The sequence below is a fragment of the Geotrypetes seraphini genome, chromosome 2, assembly GCF_902459505.1.
Source record: "Geotrypetes seraphini chromosome 2, aGeoSer1.1, whole genome shotgun sequence".
In the NCBI taxonomy this organism is placed as follows: Eukaryota; Metazoa; Chordata; class Amphibia; order Gymnophiona; family Dermophiidae; genus Geotrypetes; species Geotrypetes seraphini.
The window spans coordinates 443,625,254-443,650,382 of NC_047085.1; the positions used below are offsets into that span (position 1 = coordinate 443,625,254).

The 25,129-nt window shown below is 42.7% G+C and overlaps 1 protein-coding gene across 11 annotated transcripts in view; it reads right to left on the reverse strand.

The window, feature by feature from the left end:
* MKX (mohawk homeobox) overlaps positions 1–25,129 on the reverse strand; it is a 149,423-nt gene that overhangs the window by 96,922 nt on the left and 27,372 nt on the right. For 10 of the 11 annotated variants that reach the window (XM_033931431.1, XM_033931423.1, XM_033931433.1 and 7 more), the window contains exon 5: positions 20,349–20,684. In XM_033931431.1, the coding sequence (XP_033787322.1) occupies positions 20,349–20,684 (336 nt within the window). Of the gene's footprint in view, positions 1–8,106; positions 8,295–20,348; positions 20,685–25,129 lie in introns of those variants that run through there. The other variant, XM_033931432.1, reaches the window with a different exon arrangement.

A 25,129-nucleotide genomic window follows, 5' to 3' on the forward strand; every position in this document is an offset into this window, starting at 1 on the left:
ACCTAACTTTTCAAAGTAGTACCACTATCTTTTGAGTTATAACTGCTGCTTCATGCAGCTTATACCTTTGCGCTTTTTTTTTTTTTTTTTTAAATTTCATGCAATCATACCTACTGTATGATATTTTGGACTGTAGGTTGTGCTCTGTGCAAGTTGCCTACTAGGAGGCACAAAGCAATCATGTCATTACTGGTTCTCATTGTAATTGTCAGGACTTCATTTCCATCCTCATGTTACTAAGACTCCTTTGTATTTATGCCATGCACTCAGATTCAACTTGCTGTTGAAGTGGATCCACAATAGAAGCCGTTTGAGTGTAACTCAGTTAAACCCTAGAACTGTGAGAACTACCAATGCCTATACTGCGACTAGGCATATTGTAAAGCAGTGAAAGCCCATGTCTTAATGTTTTGTTAATCTGTTGTTCCTTAAGGATGTAGTATAATGACTGTACCAGTACCATATATACTTGAATAAACTCAGATAACATTTTTTCCCTAAAAAAGGAGGAAAATTTTTTAATTTGACTATAGCCTGAGGGTTTATATTCAAGCATTCTTCTCCCTCCTCCCCATAGCGTTTGGAATTTATTTATGTATTCATTAATTTATTTAGCCCAAGGAGCCCAGAACGGGTTACAAGAGTACATTCATAGTACGTGTAGGACATACTTAGGTGAGAAATACAGGTTCTACAGTATTTACAGTATAGACAAAGAGGTTAGATTACAGTATAGATAACATGCAGACATAATACTGACTTAGTGGGCATAGGGTGGATTTAAATTCACATTCAGTGTAGATATCACTTGGAGGTAAGATAGCTTTCTTAGTAAGTGGGTGCATGTTTGTTGTCGGAGAATGTAGTAGTAATTCAGGTTATATTTGCAGTGACATACAAGTATTTGTGAGATTCCGTTTGGAGTTTTAGGTCATGTCTTTGAGATCCATCCATCAGGGTGTAGACATGGGTCTTCAAGGTGCTGGGTTTGTAAAGAGGAAGGTTTTCATGGCTTTTCTGAAGTTCCAAAGACTGTTAGTGATCTAATAGATGGGGGGATGATGTGCCACATTCTGGGTATGTAGTGAGAATATGAGCATCTTCGGGATGTCTCAGACATGAGTGAGCGGCCAGGTGGCAGGACCAGCCGTTTTTCTGTTTGGGATCTCAGTAATCGGTTGGGGACATAAATTTGTAGTTTAGATGCTCTGTAGTTTGGCGCCATTTTGTGGAAAGTCTTAAAGGCTACCACTAAGGGCTAGATTCACTAAGCAAACCGATCACGTACCGATCATTTTGCGAGCCCTTTGCGACTCAATTTCCCTCCTGCAGTATTCACTAACCTGTTTTGCGATCAGATTCTGATCCGTACATGCAAATGAGTGAGAACTGCATGCAAAGTAGGCAGGGACGTGATTCACTAACAAATTTGCCGATTTGACTGTGCTGGCTTATCAACCCAAAAAGCGACTGCTGAGGACCAGTCGCTGAAGCCCTTTCCAACTGCCTTCTGCTGCCCTGCTCTCAGTCCTGACAGCCTCGATCTCCTGCTTCCCCGATCTGCCTGAATGCCCCGATCTGCCTGCCTCTCCTGACGTTGCCTTGATCGCCTGCCTGCCTTGAGCTGCCCTCATCGCCTGCCTGGAAAGACTCTCCCACCTTACCCCACAGTTTAAGCCCGTGGTTTTACCCCGCAGGCTTTATGCGGGTTAAAACCATGGGCTGTAAAAAAAGTTAGAAAAAAAAAAAGTGCTGGGCCAGAGATCCAGCACATGTGCAGACCATCTAAAGATCCGTGCCAGCAGATGGGGGCGTTCCTCCGATCGCCCTCATCTGCATGTTGCAGTTTGGTGAATTCGTTGGACCTGCCCGGATCGGGCAGGTTGGTGAATCTAGCCCTAAGGCGTTAAAACCGCATCGTTTTTGGATAGGAAGCCAGTGCATGGATGTTAGTGAAGTTTTTTTATTTGTGCATCTCGGTGTTGACCTAAGGGAAGGTAGAACTGTATGTCGTCTGTGTACGAGTGTATTTTGATTTAATGTTTTTTTGTGATGTCGAGTACTGGTTTGACATACAAGTAGAAGAGGAGTGGGGATAATAATGCACCATGGGGCACTCCGTAGTTGAGAGGTTTTGGTTCCGAAAAGGAGAGTTCCAATAGTACTTTCCGAGACCTTTCGTTTAAGAAGGAAAGAACCATATCAGTGCGACATCACGGATTCCTATAGAATATAGTCTGGATAGGAGGATTGAATAATTGATAGTATCGACGGCGGTGCTCAGGTCTAGTAGAATCAGCAGTGCATCTTTCCCCATGTCTAGAAGCACCGTTTCTGTGCTGTGATGCTTCCGGAATCCTGATTGGAAGTTGGATAGGGTGACGTTTGTTTCCATTAATTCTTGTAGTTGTGTGAGATAAATAGGAGGAGATTTGAGACTGGTCTGTAGCTGCTTGGATTGTCCGGATCCATGGTGGGATTTTTAAGGAGTGGTCTTACTACATCAGATTTCCAGCTCTGTGGTATTATGCCTGATTGTAGGGACTCGTTAATTAGAGGTAAGATGGAGTTCAGGAAAGATTCGCTGGTGGCTAGAAGTGTGGTGGATGGGCATGGGTCCAGGATTGATGTTGTGGGGTGTAAGGAGACTATTGTACTTTTGAGGTCATCAATGGAAACTGGTTTGAAGCTGTTTAGAGTTTCTGTCTTGTGTAGGTTGTTTTGTATAGTTTTCAGGGTGCTTGGTAGAGCTTTGGCTTCTAGGTCTAAGGATTCTCGTATCTTTGATATCTTGTCATAGAAGACATTTTAGAGGGATTCACTGTCTAGGTTTGATTTTTGGATGCAGTGTGATCCTTGGGAGGAGGTGAAAAATTTTTTGACAGTGAGAAAATGGCCTTTGATCTTTTTGGGATTTTGGACATTAGGTTTGTGAAATATGCCTTTTTTGTTTCGAGTGTTGCTAGTTTGTAATCTTTCAAGAGGCTTTTCCACATGGTGTCCCTTTAAAAAAAAAAAAAAAAAAAAAAGAGCTCCCACTTTTTCCCTCCCTCCTTCTCCTCTCCCTTAACCAAAGAAGTCCCCCCTACTGGGCCCACCCAAAGGACTCTCACCTAGGGCCTATCATATCATTCTGGTAGTCCTAGTGGAGAGTTGAGGGGCTGCTGTCCTTCTCATTCAAAATGGCTGTTAAAACACAGCAGCAGTCTCACAAGATTACCACAGGAAGTCGTGGAAACCATTTTGGAATTAGATCCAGCACAGAGAGCATGCCCTACTCATGCTGGTACCCCTGCTGGCACCAATCCCAAGATGGCTGTCATGACTTCCAGTGGCAATCTCATAAGACTGACACTAGAAGTCACAGCAGCCATTTTGAATGAGGAAGACAGTATAGGCAGGACCAAGTGAGGATTGCTTCTGCCCCGACCCTCCACTAGACCACCAGGGCAATATGATAGGTTCAAGGGCTCTTATGAATCTAGGGGGGAGATTCCTCTGTTCAGAGGGGAGAAAGGAAAAAGGGAGGAAGTGAGAGCTCTCTTAGCTGTGGGGGTGGTGGCGGAGGAGGAAGGACACGATAGAGAAGGAGGGAGGGAATGAAGGGATAGTAAACACTACAGGAGAGAAGGGAAGGAATGCCAGGCACCATGGTGCTTTTTTTGCCAAAACATCTTACATAGTAACATAGTAGATGACGGCAGATAAAGACCCGAATGGTCCATCCAGTCTGCCCAACCTGATTCAATTTAAATTTTTTATTTTATATTTTATTTTTTTTCTTCTTAGCTATTTCTGGGCGAGAATCCAAAGCTTTACCCGGTACTATGCTTGGGTTCCAACTGCCGAAATCTCTGTTAAGACTTAGCTATTTCTGGGCGAGAATCCAAAGCTTTACCCGGTACTATGCTTGGGTTCAAACTGCCGAAATCTCTGTTAAGACTTACTCCAGCCCATCTACACCCTCCCAGCCATTGAAGCCCTCCCCTGCCCATCCTCCACCAAACGGCCATACACAGACACAGACCGTACAAGTCTGCCCAGTAACTGGCCTAGTTCAATCTTTAATATTATTTTCTGATTCTAAATCTTCTGTGTTCATCCCACGCTTCTTTGAACTCAGTCACAGTTTTACTCTCCACCACCTCTCTCGGGAGCGCATTCCAGGCATCCACCACCCTCTCCGTAAAGTAGAATTTCCTAACATTGCCCCTGAATCTACCACTCCTCAACCTCAAATTATGTCCTCTGGTTTTACCATTTTCCTTTCTCTGGAAAAGATTTTGTTCTACATTAATACCCTTTAAGTATTTGAACGTCTGAATCATATCTCCCCTGTCTCTCCTTTCCTCTAGGGTATACATATTCAGGGCTTCCAGTCTCTCCTCATACGTCTTCTGGCGCAAGCCTCCTATCATTTTCGTCGCCCTCCTCTGGACCGCCTCAAGTCTTCTTATGTCTTTCGCCAGATACGGTCTCCAAAACTGAACACAATACTCCAAGTGGGGCCTCACCAATGACCTGTACAGGGGCATCAACACCTTCTTCCTTCTACTGACTACGCCTCTCTTTATACAGCCCAGAATCCTTCTGGCAGCAGCCACTGCCTTGTCACACTGTTTTTTCGCCTTTAGATCTTCGGACACTATCACCCCAAGGTCCCTCTCCCCGTCCGTGCATATCAGCTTCTCTCCTCCCAGCATATACGGTTCCTTCCTATTATTAATCCCCAAATGCATTACTCTGCATTTCTTTGCATTGAATTTTAGTTGCCAGGCATTAGACCATTCCTCTAACTTTTGCAGATCCTTTTTCATATTTTCCACTCCCTCTTCGGTGTCTACTCTGTTACAAATCTTGGTATCATCTGCAAAAAGGCACACTTTTCCTTCTAACCCTTCAGCAATGTCACTCACATACATATTGAACAGGATTGGCCCCAGCACCGAACCCTGAGGGACTCCACTAGTCACCTTTCCTTCCTTCGAGCGACTTCCATTAACCACCACCCTCTGGCGTCTGTCCGACAGCCAGTTTCTGACCCAGTTCACCACTTTGGGTCCTAACTTCAGCCCTTCAAGTTTGTTTGGTTTATATTTGAGTACGAGTAAGCTTGGGTGGGGGGGGGATGATGTACATTATTATTATGTTCTGTAAATTTATTTTCTAAATTGATTGACATTTTCCTGATAGAAGCAATAGTTAAGTAGAAATAAATAAATATTTTTTGTTCCCAGTTGAAGGCAGCTCAAGATACGCAAGCCAACAGTACAACAGCAAAGTAAGCAGTCCATCAAGGCAACATGCAGCTAATGTGCTATCCTACAGGCTCTCTTTTAAAAATGATTTTATTTTCTCTGATTGCTTTAATGCTAACATATGTATGTCCTGTATTGTATATATTTTTTGGATCCCTGTCTAAACCACACTAAGGAACCTGCCCAAATAACAGTGCCAAACACATTTTGTCTGACACATCCCTATCTCATGAAAAGTAGTTACTCTGTGTTTTGGTTTCCATTTCAGTCTCTCAGGGGGCAATGTCTCCAAATCTCTCAGCGGTATTTTGACTGAGGTGTATTTTCCTAAGAAAGAAGGTACTGTACATGTAAAGGAAGACATTTCACATTTCTTCCTAGCATAGTTGAAAAGTCCGTAAATATTCCAGAACGTTTTTTCAAAAAGATTCCTTACATTGATTGTGGCTAATTCCACTGCCACTCTGCACGGAATCTTTGCACAATGAATCAGTTAAATAAATACTTCCGTGAATTATAAATAAAGAAGAATAAGTCACCCTCGGAAATTTGAGTTGAAATTTCCATTTAGGGGCCAATTTTTAGTAAGCCCTTGAACAGCAACATAGCCACTTAGGTTTTAGCTGACAAAGTTCAAACACATGTTCATCTGCAACTTAGCCAGCCAGTCTGCCATAGAAACAGTTCTTAAATCTAACAAGCAAAACGTAACTGGCTAAAATTAAGCAAACTGGAACAGCAAACAATTTAAATGGCAGCAAATTTCTGATGGGGCTAATCTAATATCCTAATTCTGTTAGGTACTATGGGAGTTAACTTTATAAACATCTGACACCAGTTGCAAGTATTTAAAGTAGAATTATATGTGTGAATTGGCATATATTTGTACGTACAGTCAAACCTTGATTTGCAAGCATAATTCGTTCCAAAAGCATGTTTGTAATCCAAAGCACTCGTATATCAAAGTGAATTTCTCCATAGGAAATAGTGGAAGCTCAGACGATTCGTTCCACAACCCAAAAACTTCAAAACAAAATACTATACATATTTGAACTGCAAGACCTTGCTCGTTTAGAACAGTCACTACACTCCCGCAGCATCAGAGAGAGATGAACCATCAGCTCAGTTGTGACGATGTGACGCATGTATACCATATGTACTCGTATTGCAAGACTTTGCTCGTTTAGAACAGTCACTACACTCTTGCAACGTCAGAGAGAGAAGAACCATCGGCTCAGCTGTGATGATGCGACGCGTGTATACCGTATGTACTCGTATCGCACGACTTTGCTCGTTTAGAACAGTCACTGCACTCCCACAGCATCAGAGAGAGAAGAACCATCAGCTCAGTTGTGATGTGTGTATACTGTATGCCCCTGTACAGATAATGTGTATACTGTATGCCCCTGTACAGATAATGCCCCTGTACAGATCCATGGTGAGACCTCATCTTGAATATTGTGTTCAATTCTGGAGACCACATTATCAAAAAGATGTGCGGAGAATCGAGTCGGTTCAGCGAATGACCACCAGGATGGTCTCGGGACTCAAGAACCTCCCATATGAGGAAAGACTGAATAAACTGCAACTATACTCGCTCGAGGAACGTAGAGAGAGGGGGGGACATGATTGAGACTTTTAAATATATCACGGGCCGCATCGAGGTGGAAGACGATATCTTCTTTCTTAAAGGACCTTCAACCACAAGAGGTCATCTGCTGAAAATCAAAGGTGGGCAATTTCATGGCGACGCCAGGAAGTATTTCTTCACCGAAAGGGTGGTCGATCATTGGAATGAACTTCCATTGCAGGTGATTAACGCCAGCAGCGTGTTCAATTTCAAAAAGAAATGGGATATGTATGTGGGATCTCTAGCCGGATGAAGTCTGGGGGTGGGTTATTAGCGTGGGCAGACTTGATGGGCTACAGCCCTTTTCTGCCTTCATATTCTATGTTTCTATATGTACTTGTATTGCAAGGCATTGCTTGTATATCAAGTTAAAATTTAATAAAATGTTTTGCTTGTCTTGCAAAACACTTGCAAACCAAGTTACTTGCAATCCAAGGTTTTACTGTATCTGTTTAAACAAAGGTATTATTATTTATCCCCCCTTTTATGAACTCATATTAGCCTTTTTTATCATTAACTGCAGCGGTATTAGCTCCGACGTTCATAGAATTCTTATGAGTGTCGGAGCTAAAACCACTGTGGCCTGCGATAAAAAAACCTAACGCGGCTTCATAAAAGGGGGGGGGGGGTTATATCGTATTTTTTGCTCCATAAGACGCACCTGACCATAAGACACACCCTAGATTTAGAGGAGGAAAACAATAAAAAAACATTCTGAACTAAATTGTGTACTAATATATACACCAAGCTCTATACCCAGCTTCCCTCACTCTATGCCAGGTTCTACACCCAACCCCACACTCCTTGCCAGGCTCTGCACCCTGTCCCCCAGTACATTTTAAATCCCCCCATCGTACCTTTTAACCCCCCCCCCCAGTAACAAAAGATTCTAGAACCCCAAAGAGTATCAAGATTCCAGGCAGAATCTCAAAGAATAGCAAGATTCTGGAACCCCAAAGAGTAGCAACATTCTGTGCTACTGATCCAGGGCAAGTAGTGGCTTCCCCTGTGTTTTTCTCAATAACAGTCTATGGACTCTGTCAACCTATTCCAAGCATACAGCAAGAAAGAAGGGACAGAGTCTGGAGTTGGTGTTGGAGAAAAGGCTCAATATTTGCATTATTATAGTCTCCAAATGTGGTCTCTCTGGTGGACCCACCTGTCCTTCAGTCAGTCATGTGGTCTCTCTGGTGGACTCCCGCCCGTCATGTGGTCTCTCTGGTAGATTGAACACTGTACCTTTTAAAATGCAGCACATAGCCTGGTGGTCCAGCAGTGTGTCAGCCATAAGTGTGTCAGGAGAGCTTTCCGCACTCCTGCCTGGGCTGCCCAGTTCTCGCAAGTCCTGGTTTTTTTTTCTTGTTTTCTTCCTCTAAATTTAGGGTGCGTCTTATGGTAAGGTGTGTCTTATGGAGCGAAAAATATGGTATATTCCAGGTTAATAAAATGACTCATTATTACAGCAGCACTTGAACAGCCAAGTCAAAATACTGTTGTATTCACCTAGACTTCTAGATATCTTGGAATTAACAATTATACATAAGCATAAACATATTTATCCCTCATACTTTAAGGATAATGTACACCAGAAATATCAACATTAGTTCCGTTCCTATTAAGCACTATTATTCAGAGGGCTTAACAAATTACTTAATTACATGCATTATTACCCAATTACAATTGGTATTTATTGTATCCACCACAGAAAGTCAAGAGGATGAGTCAGCCTTATTAGGATTTAATCCTGGAAACACCACATCTATACAGATGTTCCAGCATTTCACTGTAAACTAATTTGACTAACCATCAACAGAAGATATCCTGAACCTTATTCACTTGCTATCACAGAACTAAAGAGATTAAGAATTTGTAAGAGGTTATTTTAACCCCTAAGATCTGTAACACTAAAAATAGTTGTATGAGGTAGATTCAGTAAATGGCACATAAGACAGGTGCTGAGATACAGAGTGCTAAGTGCAAATTCTATAACAACAGTTCCATATGGAATTGGCATTATAGGATACTTGCTTAAGTCTGCATTCTGGTGCCTAACTCAAGCCTACCAACTGGCAATTAGGGGTAAATGTAAATATTATATAAATCAGTGCCTAAATGCCAGGCACACCCCCTGACCCACCCATGTCTCTCCCAAACTGTTTAGATGAGTTGATAAGTTACGTACAAACTCCTAATTAGTGCCAATTAGCATTTAAGTTCAATTATTAATAGCGCCAATTAAGCTCTATTCTATAATCATTCTGCTAATTGTGTGCCTATCTATGGGCACTGAACTCATTGAATTTTCATGTAAATCTAGGAACAAGTTATTGAATCCTGCAGTGTACACCATTGTGGCTGTCTCCACTGCTTATAAATGTATTTCCAGCATCAGCAGTTTTTCACAGAACCAATGGAGAAAGTTTTGGAGAATGGAGAAAAATAGAAAACAGAAGCAAAATTATATAGAAATGTATAGAGCAGGGGTCTTAACCTGGGGTCTGTGGACCCCTAGTGGGTCCGTGTTTAATTTGCACAAGAGGATTGCATTTCATAATTAAAATGAGTGATTATTACTTTTTGCATAAAAAGGAGTGGGGTTTTTTAGATTGTTTACTTTAAAGTTTAATAATGCTTTGTATATATCATATATGTATGAAACAATCAAATCTCAACAAATAAAGTGCATTATATTCATTGCATTCAAACTTGTATTTATGTGAATATTTCTGGGGAAGTGGGTTCCTAGCTTTCATCAGATTCTTATAGAGGTCCATGACTCAAAAAAGGTTAAGAATCATTGGTATAGAGGAAGTGAAAGTATCAGAAGTGTGGATAAGGGGAGTGTGTCTATTATTTGTGTCTATGTAAAATAATCTAGCAGTTGAAATAAGCATTATCAACCAGGCAACAACCACCTGAATGCGGAATCTATTGCTTGAAGTAAACATTCACTCGCTCTTGACTATTTTGTACTTGACTCAAAATTGCACCAAGCCCACGGGCACTTGTATCAGTTGTTAAAATGAAAGAATGATCAAACATTGGGAACCTTAATAATGGTGCTGATGTTAGCTTTTGAATCAATGTCTCAAATACATGCAGCGCCATTTTCAACTTTGCGATACTATCTGGGGCCGGTGTTTAAAACTTTATTCTGATAGCCTGGCCGGTTCCTGAGGAAGGGGATTTTTATCCTCGAAACAGAGTCCCGTTGGACGAGCTTTATTTTGGCTGGCTACTTTTTCTGCTACGTTGGAGAAGCTAAGTACTTCCTGCAGTTGATTTTGTTTTCACCTGTGCCTGCTCGGCTGATTTTGGTTGCTCATTTTCCCCAGATGAGGGGTAGAGACAGCTTTTACAATCTGCTATACTTTATTATTATTGATTTTTCACCTTTAGCACATTGGTTTGTGCACTGGTTTATCACATTAAATTCAAACAAGGTTAACCCAGGGATGTTTCACAGTTAATACCTTTTATTGGGTTTATACTTGTGACAGCTGGAGTCTGAGGAGTCCTTCCTCTGTGCAAGATGTGTGACTGGGGGCTTTCCTTTAACACATTTAGTTGCTTTATTGGCGTTGTGTTGTGTTGTTCGAGCTGTCTCTCCCCTTCACCCTTCTACTTGTGGGGCAGGGGAGATCATTTTTGGCTTACAACGTTTTTCTTCCCCTGTTACAGGGTTCTGTTCGAATCGTAATCAAATACATGCTGGCATTCAGTGGTCCAATTAAACAGAGGTAGGACTTTATACTTTTTAGCTTTTCCAGTGAGTTTATGAAGAGGCACAGAAAACTGTGCGAAACCTGGCACAAGCCTTCGATAATAATTGGCGAAGTCTACGCACTTCTGGATTTCACATACTGTCTTTGGAATGGGCCAACTGGTAAGAGTGGTAGACTTTTTTTTTTAGGGTCTACTGCAACACCCTCTTTGGAGACAATATGTCCTAAAATCTTTACCTTCTTACACAGTGGTGTACATTTGCTGGGTTTCAACTTTAATCCATTCTCCTTTAATTTCTGAAACACAATTTCTAGGTACTCAAGATGTTTATCAATCCATCTGATAATATCTATATAGCATCCAAATATAATAACAGGATTTCAAATACTGAATCAATAAAAACAGTCTGCAAGAGTCTTTGGAAACTTGCCAGTGTATTACACAAGCTGAAAGGCAAGCATGTCCATTCGTAAAGGCCAAACGGTGTTGTCACTGCAGTTTTTGGGATGATATCTTCCTTCATAGCCAATTGGAAGGAACCTGAGGTTAGTCAATGATGAAAACAAATTGACTTTTCCCAAAACATCCAAGCTTTCTTCTGTTCTGAGAGCTAAGCACACATCTTTATTAGTGATGATGTTTAATTTTTAGTACTCACAACAGAATCTCACACCTCCCTCTTTCTTACAAATCACCACAGCTGGTGACACCCAAGGGCTCATACTGTTCTTGAGGATTCCCTGGGAAACTAGATATTGGATATGTCTCTTGAATTCTTGGAAAATATGTGGAGAAACCCTCCTGTAGGGTTGTTTAATAGGAATTGTATCTCCAGTATCAATCCCATATTGGATAACATTAGAGTAACCAATAACTGTGTCAGAAACAGAACAAACTGACTGATCCTTGTTCAGTATTTCTTCTAGAGCCTGTTTCTGCCATTCAGTTAAGCTATCTCAATCAACTTTAATAGAAAGGCGATTAAGAGTTTTCAAGTTGATGATCAGGGTTAGGTTTAACATTAACCACACATACGTGATGTTCTTCTGATGGATCAATTTTAAAATGGCACACTTCGAGAAATATAATTTCTTCTGGACCAATGATCTCTGCTATTCTAGTTCAACGTGAAGTCAAACAGTATTCCTTCCAGAATTAAGCACACAAACAGATACTTTGTCTTTGTTATCACTTGCAAGTATATGGGCAACCATCACCATTGAAGGCAGACTGACTCCGAGTTGGAATAACAGCCACAGGACAATTTTCAATGAATAACAAAATTATAATACTTTCCCACAAATATTTTTTTCAGAAAGTGGTAGTACATACACTCCTTTGTTTCTAACAAGCTTGGAAAATCTCAGACTTTCAGTAGGTTTTCTTAATTCTTTCTTTTCTTGAACTACTACTACTATTATTTATCATATCTATAGCGCTGAAAGGCAGCGCTGTACATTTAACATTCCCATAAAAATTTAGCTTCAGAATTCTTATCAAATGAGAACTTTAACTCTGAAAATAACATCATGTACATCTTACAAAATATTCATCCCAATAACTCATTGGATAGTTGTAGACTCTTTTGATTCCATATCTTCTACTATAAAGACACACTTAGAAGGGAAGGTTTGACCCAAACATTCAGTATCTGTTTCAGTACATCCCTTGATGGGAATTCTCAATCCACCAACTGCTGTTAATTTTATCCAGTTCACTTCTTGTTTTCTCACATGCTCAAAATGTTGTTCAAAAATGTGCCTTCAACATTGTTGACACATCAGATCCAATATACATAAGGTTATCACCCCACAAATTGTTGCTTCAGTAATTGGACTTTGCCCAATTATATCATGATTGTTTCTTCCACATGACCTCTGCCAGTTGCATTCACACTTTAAGTACTGAAGAATTGTTTTCACTAGGAGTTTCTTTTCTTACAGACCCAGTTTCTGGAAAAATCAGGCTTTTAGTTAAACCTTATGGGCCTTCTTCAGGATCTTCTCTTGTTTCCATTACTCTACTCTCAGGAGTCCTTTTCCTTTCACTTAAGCATTCTCAACTGTAATAGCCTGGTTCATTATGCTTAAAATAGATTACTTAAAACCGTATTCCTTCTTCTCTCAGCTGGAGGTCTTCGGAAACTGAAATCTGACATGGGTTCCCTTTGAAAATAGTCTTGGCTATACATGTATTTAGCAATGTTAAAGCCACTGTGCTGCTTTGTTCTTTACTATATGAGGCTCAGCCACACGCACATTCACCTCTCTCCTCCTTCTTCAAGTAGTTGCTGTCCATTGATTCCTCCTACCATTTCTCTCTTCCCTCCCTCCAATTGCACAACATTCTTACTTCCTTCTATCCCGGTTCATTCTCCCTCTATTTCCCCTCCCTCCTCCTGCACAGCATTTCTTCCTCTCTCCTCCACCCCCATGTACAACATGTCTCCCTCTCTCTCACATTGTCTACCATCTCTTTCTCTCATTCCCTCCCTTGCTACAAAGGGAGTGAGGAAAGAGATAGAGAGAGGGATCTAGGGTACATCTCCCCCCCAAAAAAAATGCTTCCTCCTTTGTGCCAAGTTCATGCCCCCCTCTCTCTCTCTCTCTTCCTTGTCTCAACATGCTTGCTCACTTGCTCCCTCCCTTCCTTCTGTAGCCCATGTACTTGTGCCCTCCTCCCGTGAATGTGTACCAGACAGAGCCTCCAGGTGGGCCGCCTCCTTTCTGCCTTACTCTTTCTTGGCAGGGCTGTGGGTGATGGTTCTTATATGCTGCACATGGCTGACCCAGAAGCCTTGCCTCTGACATTGGAGGGAAGACTTCCAGGTTGGCTGCAGGTGGCATACAGGGAGGGCTACATGTAACTATGTGGAGGGGTTAAGTAAGACTGGAGGGCAGAAAGAAGCAGGAGTTAGTAAGGTACACTCTTGGGAGCCCCTTGAGGTACCTCCATCCCTGTGGGATCCCTGTGACCCCGGGGGAATACCTGAGGGATTCCCACAGATCTTGGGGAACCCTGCATGATCCTCATGACCCCAGGGGGAAACCCCATGGGATTCCCATCAGATATGTTCCCATGCAGCTCTCTACCACAGAGCCTGCCAGTATATTGTGAGTCCATGGGGACAGACAGGGAAAAATGCTTGAGTACCTGAATTCATGCAAACAGTTCTGAGCTCCCTTGGGAGAATGGTATAGAAAATTGAATGAATGAATAAATAAATAAACAAACAAACATATCAGGAATACTAACTGGAAACAGCTCTGCACCACAGAACTTCTCAGAATTCCAAGACAAGAGACCACTCTTAAATATTTTAGACTTTCAGGTCTCATAAGAACATATAGAGGGCATAATAAAAAAAACATCCCCTTTTGTCCTAATGCCTTAAACGTTGAAAGTAGAAGCAGGGAAAATGTCCATTATCAAAAAAACGTCCAAAAGGAGGTTTTTAAAAAAAAATAAATAATGGCCTGCCTCTACGTTCAGCTGTTTAAACGCCCAGACCACTACTACGTCTACACTAACACCATATAATCAACCTAAAAAAAGCCTAACTCCTAAGCGTCCAAAACAAAAGCTTTTAGGCGAAGGAGGAGCCAATCCTTCGCCTAAAAGCTGGATTCTGTAACTGGTGTCTGTCAAAAACAACACCGGTTACAGAATCCCCCCCTACAATGATCCAGACAGGACTAAGCCCTCCTACCCCGTGGTACCACCGAACCCCCGACACAATCAGAGCAGGAGGGAGCCCAAGCCCTGCTGCCCTTGCGAGCTGCGACCCCCCCCCCTCCACTGACATTGGAGCAAGAGGGAGCCCAAGCCCTCCTGTTCCGTGGCACCCACGAACCCTCCGACACGATTGGGGCAGGAGGGAGCCCAAGCCCTCCTGCCTCCGCGGCATCCCGAACCCCTCAACACGATCGGGGCAGGAGGGAGCCTGATTGGCCCAAGAGACTCAAACCCCACCCACAGGTGGGGCCTGAGGCACCTGGGCCAACCGGAATAGGCCCAGTAGCCTTAGGCCCCTCCTGTGGGCAGGGCCTTAGGCACATGGGCCGGGGTGGGGGGGGCCGATCGGGGGATCGGGGGGGGCGGTCGAGGGGGGGGATTTGTCGAGGGCAGGAGGGCCTGGGAATTCACTGTTCCCTCTAAGTTGAGCAGGAGTCCTCCACCCACAGTCTCACCAATAGAGGGTGCTGTTTTACTGTCACATTTTTCAATTGTGAGGGACAGGCAAGTTCTGCAGGACTCCAGGGAACATACCTGTCCTTAGCGACTGAAAATATTCCACCCCCTAGTGGTAGCAATGCAGCTGGAGGACACCTGCTCAGCTTAGAGGGAACACTGCAAGTGGGATCCCTCCTGCCTGGATCGTTGTTGGGGGGCGGGGGGGGGTGATGAATCGCGGCAGGAGAGATTGGACATCTCTCCTGCCGCGGGTTGCGGCAGGTCGGGTAGAGAGGTGATCATATTGCGGCAGGGGAGATGAGCCATCTCTCCTGCCGCGATGGTTGCAGTGGAGGGGGTGTAAGTTGCCGGTCCGCTGAGTTGATCGCGCCAGCCGCCATCAGCTCAGCGGCCCCTTTTTCGCCACTTATACCTGTTTTGACTTGGTCTAAGTCAAAATGTAGAAGTGCCGACTAGGCAACCTGTCAAATGTTTTGGTTATACCTGCTGTACGCCTAGGTGTAGGTTGGCCCACCACCCGCCTTTTCCACTCCTCTATAAACACCTTTTTTCGCTCTATGCATTTAGAGGCATGGGAAAGGCCACATTTTAGACGTGGGTTTTTTTATTATGAGCCCCTTAGCCTTCAAAAAATAGTTTCAGATTCTCCAAACTTTACACACTGGTGTATACTGGTTAAGGACTCAGCAGATTTGTAATCTGAAAGGACTGCAGGGATGCACTTCAGCAGAAAAATAGCTGAATACTAAATTACATACAAAACATTTGCTGTAAACACCATAATATTAGGCAATCTGAGTTGAATCAGTGGTCTTACACAATGAAGGGATTAAAATTATCTATTTCCCAGTACTTAATACTTCTTTTTAGCCACAGGGGTCATAAAAATACAGTTTAAATTCTGAAACACACTTTAAAAATTATCAATTTTCCTATGAACTATAACTGCAAATGTAATTTAGAAATTTCAATAAATCATGAGAATCAGCAGGTATCAGATAAGTTCTTGACCCACAACTCACACAACCTCAGCTGTATCCTGCTTTACTGTTTTCTCAGTATATATCTCAGCAAGTTTAATTTGCAGCATTTTTCATGAAATCAAACATTTACAGGAAATATTATTTCAAAAATATCCACTCCTTCTACACACACAAACTCCAAAGCAGATATACAAATTTTCACTTAGCAGCAACAAACCATTTCTTTTCCAATTCCTTGTGTTGCCTTAAACTCTCTGCTCTCCTCTAGCTCACAATAACAATTCTGGAGATCTTAATGAAACAGCTGTTATTGTGCAGCTTCTCCCAAGCTTCATGCTCTATGCATGGGCTCATCCCCTGATAAGCTCTCAGCATTTCCTCACCAATTTCTCTGTAAGTACTTTAAATTTTTTTTTTTTTCCTGATACACAAGCCCAATTTTTTTACTGATTTGGACAAGCTATTACCTGGGACCCAGCAGTATTTTTTGTTTGATTGCCAAGTGATAACCCTCACTTCCTTGCAGAATTCCTTTCTTGACTATGTTGTTAGTGCAGCAAGACTTTTGGTGATGTCATTATAATTTTTAATTGCACAATTAATCATGTGATTAATCGTGATTAAAAAGAACGCCTTGTACAGTGCAATACAGAGATAGCAGATGTAAATACTCAAACTTGACATATTTCAATTATTAAACTACAAATAAAATAATTTATCTTACCTTTGTTGTCTGGTGATTTTATGTTTATGTTTAATTAGCATTTGTTAAATCGTATCAGCATATTTCAAGTTTATTTAATTTCTTTGATTACTTCGCATAGTCCAAATCCAATGCGATTTACATGTTCAAAAATTAAGTAAAATATTAAAAACCGATAAACATAACATTCACTACTAATATAGTAATATATGTAAGAAGGGAGGCGGTTGACAGCAATTGACATAAATACAATTCTAAAAAAAATAAAAGTAAAAATAAAACCATGGGAGGGTCAAGACACAGAAGGTTGGGGAACAGGTACCCGCTTAATTCTATTAGATTGTCCTGAAGCTATTATAGGTTATAACAAATCTATTGGAAAGCGTCCTTGAATAGCCAGCTCTTTAGGAGACTTTTAAACTTGCTCAGTGATTTTTCTTCTCTTATATTAAATGGAAGTGAATTGCAGATTTGAGGGGCTGTGGCAGAAAAGATCATATCTCTCCTAGAACATATAACTTTTAAGGAAGGCACTACTAGCAGAGCGGTTTACAGTATAATACAAATAATATATGAAAGGAACTCCATTAGAGATAGGAAAGCACTAGATAGAAGCTCTAGATAGAATGCACTATAGAGAATCTAATATAATAAAATGATAGGCTGCGCATGCGCACTAAAAAAAACGTGTTCCCTGATCCGTCGCGAAAATACGAGTGCGCATGCGCGGCCCCGGCTGCAGCGGCGGCTTTCAAATTAAAAAAAAAATAACTTACACAGCTGCGGCGGCCTTCCTCACCCCCGGCTCTCACTGTGCATCGTAACGGCTCCTCTCTCGAACTGCACCAGGATCGAGAGAGGAGCTGCGGTGGCGGCTTTCCAAATTAAAAAAAAAAACCCGGCCCGCTGAGAGGGAAAGCGGCGCTGACACTGCCGCCAGCTCAGCGGTGACATGTAAAAATCGAACCTATATCGGAAGACGTCTCTGCAAGGGCTAACAGCAGCAGCCCCCGAAGCTCCTCAGCAGCCTGTCCCGCCCCCTTGAGAAGGGCTCTTGCAGTGTCCGGAAGCGCTGCTGCTGGTGGCGCTGCTCCCGCTGCTCTGCCTTTGAGCAACGCGCCGGAGCTGAACACCATGGCAGCGGCTGACAGGAGGAGACAGAGGGGAGATGCTTGGTTGATGGGAGATGCTGGACTGTTGGGGGGATAGAAAAAGGGGAGGAAAGGAAGGGAGGCCTACTGCTGGACAAGAGGAGCACGAAGAGGTGCTGTTGGAAAGGGGGAGGGGAAAAGAAAGGGAGGCCTACTGGTGGAGTCCACCGAAGGCCTCTTCTATCAGCAAAAACCTACTCAGAATCGCGGCTGGCTGTAGCGAACCTCGCTGGCCGCTCTGCATCTCAGTAGCATGTTCCCTCTGACGCACCGGATTGCGTCAGAGGGAACGTGCTACCGAGGTGCTTAGCGCCTGCGAGGTTCGCTACAGCCAGCCGCGATCCTCAGTAGCCTTTTTTAAATTGTAGATTGCTCGCTCTCTCTCTCTTTATTTATTCGGGGCAGACCAGGAAGAGCAGGTAAAGAGTCGGGTTGAGAGCGGCCGCTCCCGCCCTATAGTTTTTGTGACCCCATTCCTCCCGTGAAGCGCTATAGGGGGAGAGCCAGGCCGGGAGGAGAGGGCCCAGGGATCTGGGTGATAGGAGGAGAGAAAGTGGAGGGTGGTGTGGGCACCCGGGTGCAGAAACCCAGGCAGAGGGTGCAGTTACTACTCCATCGCGATAGCGGGCTCGAGTGAAGCGGCAAGGATGATCGCTGGGAGCAGTACTGCTGAAGGAACTGAGAAGGGGGAAAGGGCCACTTCCAGTTGCAGCAAGTGGACTTTCTTTTTACATCTGATACTACTGCTGCTCTGTCACTGAACTTGAAATTTTGTAAAAGGATGGCACTGGATGTTGGAAAGGGGAAACAGAGACAAAGGGAGCCATGTTGGATGAGGGGGAAGGGATACTAGGGATTGACAAATAAATTGGTGATGGATGAGGGAAGAAATATATAGAGAAAGATGGGGTGATTCTTGATGGAGGGCAAGACAGAGACAGCAGCATGCTGGATGGGATAGCAGAGAGAGAGAGAGAGAGAGAGAGAGAGAAGGAATGATGCTGGATGGGGAGAAAAAGGTGGAAATAGGGAAGGTAAAAGGGGAAATGGGAGCCTGAATATGGGTAAGTAAAAGGAAGAGAGAGGGGTTACTGCTGGACAGGGGGAGCAGGGAAGGGGTACTACTGGAGAGGGGGGAGGTAAAAAGAAGGGAGAAGGGCTACTGCTGGACATGGGACAGAAAGAAAAAAATGCCTCAGCTCCCCATTGTGCTAAAAGTCTACACATCTATTCTAGCACCCGTTAATGTAACAGGCTTAAAGACTAGTTAATAAATAAAAATAATGCACTGAACCAATTTTCTTCAATAGATATGAGGAGTTTCAGATGACAAACTATCCTTCCCAAATGATCCCTCAAAATAGAAGGTCTTCAGTCTAGTCTTGAATGACTGTGAGGTTACTAATCTAATGTCCATTGGTAGACGATTCCATAATTGGGAGCCAATGAAATAAAAAGTTTTCTTTCTGGTAAATTGCCATTTGGCACTATTTGCTGACGGGAGTACTAGTCTGCCATCTTGCATTGATTTTAATGTTCTCCTGGGATAATAAAATCTTATTAAATTAGTGCAAATATTCAGGTTGTTGATGATACAGAACCCGATGAATAAAGGTGTGACCCTATCAAATTTAAGGTCTAAAGCACAGGTGTCAAACTCAAGGCCCGCGGGCCAAATCCGGTCCGCCTGGTTGACTTATGCAACACACGGTCTGATGCCCCCAGTTTTATCTTGTGGCGGGCTCCCTCCTCCTCACAGCCGTAATGTGCACAAAGCCACGTGTAGCGGCTCCTCACACGTCCCACACCTCATCCAGAAGCATTCCTTCTGACGTTACGACAACAGAGAGAAGGCTTCCGGTTCAGGTGAAGAATGCACAAGAAGACACTGCACGAAGCTCCGTGCACACTACAGCTGTGAGGAGGAGGGAGTTGGCCACAAGATAACACTGGGGGGGGGGAGGGGGGCAGCAGACTGTGGGCCACATAAAACAGCCAGGTTGGAGCTGGCCAGAAGGTTAGAAACCCGCTGGAGGGAGGCACAGCATGGAGGGAGGGAGACAACAAAGATAGGGGGAATGGTTTTGTTTTCAAGTTTGAATTGTGTCAAGTTTTGAGCATTTTAATCTCCTGCCTATCTTTTGCACTGTTCAGGAAGAAATATATTTGTTCCTTTTTCTCTGTGGATTGTACTGCATGCAGAATCTTGAATTTTAGGGTGTTTTTTAAAAATATATTGGTACTGAAATCGGAAGATCATACCCAGAATCAAAGCTTTTCAAGCATTATCATGGAAATGCAGGAAAATCACTAGAAGGTAATGTTTCCTCATTTCTTCCTTTTCTCCACATGCACTGCAATATTAAAGTCTTAGGGCTCCTTTTACTAAGGTGAGCTAATGCATGATTCCCCCTCCCCCCGGCTGTGGCAGTATTAGCTCCTATGCTCACAGAATTCCTATGAGCGTCAGAGTTAATACCACCATGGCCAACGATAAAAAAATGCCTAACGCAGCTTCATAAAAGAGGGAGTTAGTGCACGCTAAAAGAAATCCATATGAATAAAATGGGCTTTGTAGCATTTAGCGCATGCTAAATCTGTTAGCACACCTTTGTAAAAGGAGCCCTTTCAATCCAGTTTCAGATACAGCTACTGAATACTGAAGCTAACTTTGAAACACATTAAAAAATTAAAAGGTCTTACCCGTACGATAGACAAAATTGCCTTCCGTTTCAGAAGATGATGGAGACACTAATTCTTCCTCAAATTCATTAGAACTAAAAGATCCAGAGTGGTTTCTTTGCCTTGTTTTACCCATCATGGCTGCATTGGTAGCCATGACATGCCGTAAAGAGTCATTGAGATAGCGATGCAATAAACTGCTTTTGTATTTTGGGGGCGATACATAATCCTCATTTGTTCTTGCTTCTGGTCTCACTCCTGCTTTTATTACAGAACTTTCGGTTTTTATCACAGTGTGGTGAACAGGCTTGTTATAACCCCCCTCAGCCATGTGGTTTCTTGAAGGATTCTCTCCATCTGTAGAAGAATAGATATGGCTTAGTGGTTATAAATGTAGCCCTACATTTTAATTTCATCTGTTAACATTATTTTAATTTGTTCATTTATGCTTCAGTGGACAGTCAGTCTGTTTTTATAAAATTAACAGAAAAAGGACTGTGTCTGTATGGTAGCAAACATTTTAAGCAAAAGCAAAGTCAACAGGGATCTGTTGGTTCCGCGGCAGCCATTTAAATTCAAGGATTACCCACACTGTGGGGATCTTTTTACTAAAATGCGGTAGGTATGGCAAATTTCGGCTGCTGATTCGGATAAAGCTGAGAACTCCAGTTTAGGTCGCCCTCTAATCAGGAGCTTCTGAAGTATGGTTCACCTCCTGCTGCCTGGGAATAGACTGGCAAACAAGTTGGATGGGATGGTTAATTGGAACTGCTCTTCCTAAGAGTTTCCTTTGAAATTTTTCTTTTCTGTCTTTTGGATGTGTTGGTCTCTTCCACATAGCAGGCTAATGCTATGCAATTTAAACTTACTGAAGATGTCTTTACCTTATGATATATGCATAAGTTCCCCCTCCCTCCCAACCTCCCTTATACATAACAGGTTGAGCAGAAAGATTGAGGGCCCGAAGGGAGTTAAGTCTCAGGTCCCACTTCTGCCATTGACTACGTGACCCTGGGCAAGTCACTTTTCTCTCTCATTGCCTCAGGTATCCATTTAGACTGTAAGCTACTTTTAGAGTATAATTTAGAATCCATTTAGAACAGGGGTGTCCAACCTGCGGCCCGAGGGCCGCATGCGGCCCCTTGAAGGATTTTGTGTGGCCCCGGTCGAGGGCGATGCAGTGTTTTCCTCTGCTGTCCCTAGGTTGTTTACCATCTTGCCGGCTCCCTCCTCTGTCTTGCTGCAGCGTTTGCGCATTTGTGCGGCCCCAGAAACATTTTTTTCGGCCAATGCGGCCCAGGGAAGCCAAAAGATTGGACACCCCTGATTTAGAATGTAAGCTCACATTACCCCTCTCAAGTCATTTTACTGGCTCTTCATCCATTTCCAAATACAATTCAAACTCCTCTTACTAACCTACAAATGCATTCACTCCGCAGCCCCTCAATATCTCTCCTCATTTATCTCCCCCTATGCTCCCCCCCCGTGAATTCTATTCATCCAATAAGTCCCTCCTACCTTCTCCTCCACTGCCAGCTCCAGACTCCTTCCTTTTTGTCATGTTGCACCGTATGCCTGGAACAGACTGCCTGAGTCATTATGTCAGGATCCTTCTCTATCAGTGTTCAAATCCAAGCTAAAAGCCCACTTTTTCGAGACTGCTTTCAACTTCTAACTCCCATTCACCATAAAATTACCTATGTGCTTCCTACCTTTCTCTGTGCAAGGAACTCCCCTACCTCTATGGGCTACTTTTAAAAAGGCGCGCTTGCCGCTACCACCTCCTCTTGAGCAGGCGGTAGTTTTTCGGGTAGCGCACGCTAATCCGGTGCATGCGCTAAAAACGCTAGCGTACCTTTGTAAAAGGAGCCCCATATGTCATGTCTGTCTATCCAAACTAGATTGCAAGCTCTTCAGAGCAGGGACTGTCTATTACATGTTAAATGTACAGCGCTGTGTATACCTTTCAACACTATATAAAAGTTAAATAGCAGTAGTAGTATCTGAATACATATCACCACTGTACAGCACTGCACTCATCCTAAAGTGCTGTAAACATAAGTATTATTATATAATATTGAATTAATTTTGTTATGTGCTATGTTACCTTTACAAAATAGAGAGATCACAGGTGCCTTCTGAACTTTCAACATAAGTGTTCTGTTGATAAAGTGTCAAAACTGACTTTTCTATATGAAAGAATGACTAAAGGTATTATTGTAGAGATCTGTTTTCTGGCAGAATCATAAGGAATTAACTACAAAGGAACTAAGGCCCAAATTCTTTAAACAGCGCCGCTAGTTAGGCACCATGTTTAATTGCCTTTAACTGACGTGATATGTCGCATTATTTAAAAGCAATTAAATTTCATTAGAAAAAAAAAAAAAAAAAGATGGTGTCTCCACAAATTGCGCCAGAACCATGACTACAGAGGCACCTATGGGAACCTAATGGTAAAACAAGCATGGTTAATGCCAGAAGTACCCTTAGGCATTGGTAGGCTCCTCTGTAGTTGTGATTCTCATCACAGATAGGTGCCGGAAATGTAGGCCTTGAAAACCCTGGCTTATATTTTCTGGCGCCTATCTGTGACATGGTTGTGATTCTATAAATGGCACCATCACATGATTGAAATGCGATAGCAGCACAGTTTATAGAATCCGGGCCTACGTGCATTTAATTGAGATAATAAAATAAAACATTGACAAATAATCTAATTCTTTATTCTCAGACAGAATTGGATATTAATCTTTTAAATAAATTCAAAGAACCGTAGTTCATCTTAACAGAATTCAGACCACTGTGTATTAAATGGCGTGTCACCAAGCCTGGATGATCTTTTTATGCATTTATGCATTGGCATGGCTCTTCTGGATTTCAGATAAACGCTAAAAGTTAAATTTTTTGTATTAGCATTTGAAGCCCCATTGCAGGGAAGATGAGTTTGCTTTTAGGTTTCAGATTGAGAAGTTTAGATAACAGAGGGTTTTACTAAGCTGTGGTAAAAATTGGCTTTAGTGTGTCCTTATGCAGGTCTTTCCCATGCACTAAGGCTATTTGTAACACAGCTGTTAAAAAAAAAAAAAGCTATTTTTTTCTATTATTTTCATTAATGGCCATGAGCTAGTTACAATTAGCATTTGGCCATTTTAAAAATTGCCTTAGGAGCAGTTACATCACCTATTTAGGAGGCAGTAAGGCTCCTGCATTAACTATGTACTAGAAACATAGAAACATACATAGAAATAGACGGCAGATAAGGGCCACGGTCCATCTAGTCTGCCCACTGCAATGACCCTCCCCCACCTAACTCAGTGAATAGATCCCACGTGTCTATCCCATTTGGCCTTAAAATCAGGCACACTGTTGGCCTCAGTGACCTGAAGTGGAAGACTATTCCAGCGGTCAACCACTCTTTCTGTGAAAAAGAATTTCCTGGTGTCACCGTGCAGTTTCCCTCCCCTGATTTTCCACGGGTGCCCCCTGGTTGCCGTGGGACCCTTGAGAAGGAAGATATCTTCTTCCACTTCGATGCGGCCCGTGAGATACTTGAACGTCTCGATCATGTCTCCCCTCTCTCTGCGTTCCTCGAGTGAGTTAACAAACAGTAATGCAGATGTGCTAACTAGTTAGTGCAGGAATGCCCACTCCCCACCTCTGACAAGCCCATTCAAAAATAATTACAAAAAAATAATTACCCTATGCACGTGTTTAAACTATCGCAGAGTGCTTTAGTGTGTCCTTCATTAATTTTTATTTATTTTATTTTTATTTTTCCTCTAACTCTACTTTTCACTTCTCTATTACCCTCCAGGTACTTTAGTTAGATTGTGAGCCTTCGGGACAGTAAGGGAATTTTCCAAGTACCTTTCTTATTTCTAATCTTAATGTATATTTTCTGTAAACCGCTTAGAACCTAACGGATGTAGCGGTATATAAGAAATGAATTACATTACATTACATTAATATATTAACGCTTAATGGAACTTAGCAAACAGGACCCATAAGTGACTTTATTAGGATCACAATGAGCTGCTGAACCTACTTGCCCTGGATTTTAGCCCACTGCAGTTACCATTAGTCTGCTCCTCGACTCCATACTGGTCGGTTCACTGTTATAGGTGAGAGCACCCAACTCTATAATTGGAACTGTCTCCCGTGCTGCCTCATTAAGGGCCCCTTTTATCAAACTGCAGTAGAACCTTTTACCCCGGGCTGGTGAGTTACATGCTCTGATGCTCATTCAATTCCTATGAGCATCGGAGCATTTAGCTCACCGATCCACAGTAAAAAGCTTTACCACTATTTGATAAAAAGGGGCCTAAATGCAATACCTAAAAGGAGGATTCATGAAAAGGGCACCAACCCCCCTTTTACAATGCTGCGCAAGAAGTTTTTAGCGCTGGCTCTGACGGTCATAGAGTTCCTATGATCGTTGGAGCAGCATAGAACATTCAGCACATGGGCCAGCACTAAAACCCTCTTGTGGGGTTTTGTAAAAGGGGAGGTAAGTGTGTTACCATGCATTAGCCACTAAAGACGCCCATAGGAAACGTGCACTCATATGATTGTGTGCGCTATTGACCTTAGTGACCTTTCATTAATTCTTCTCTTAGTGTTACATTGCTTTTTGAAATAGTCCTCTTCCCTTTCTGCTTTATTCTGTTTCTTTTTGGTGTACTTTCCCATGTTTACTATTAATCCCTCCCCACCCCACCCCCTTTACAAAATCGTAGCAGAGTTTTTAGCGCCAGTCGCAGTGGTAACAGCTTTGACGTTCATAGGAATTCTATGAGCATTGG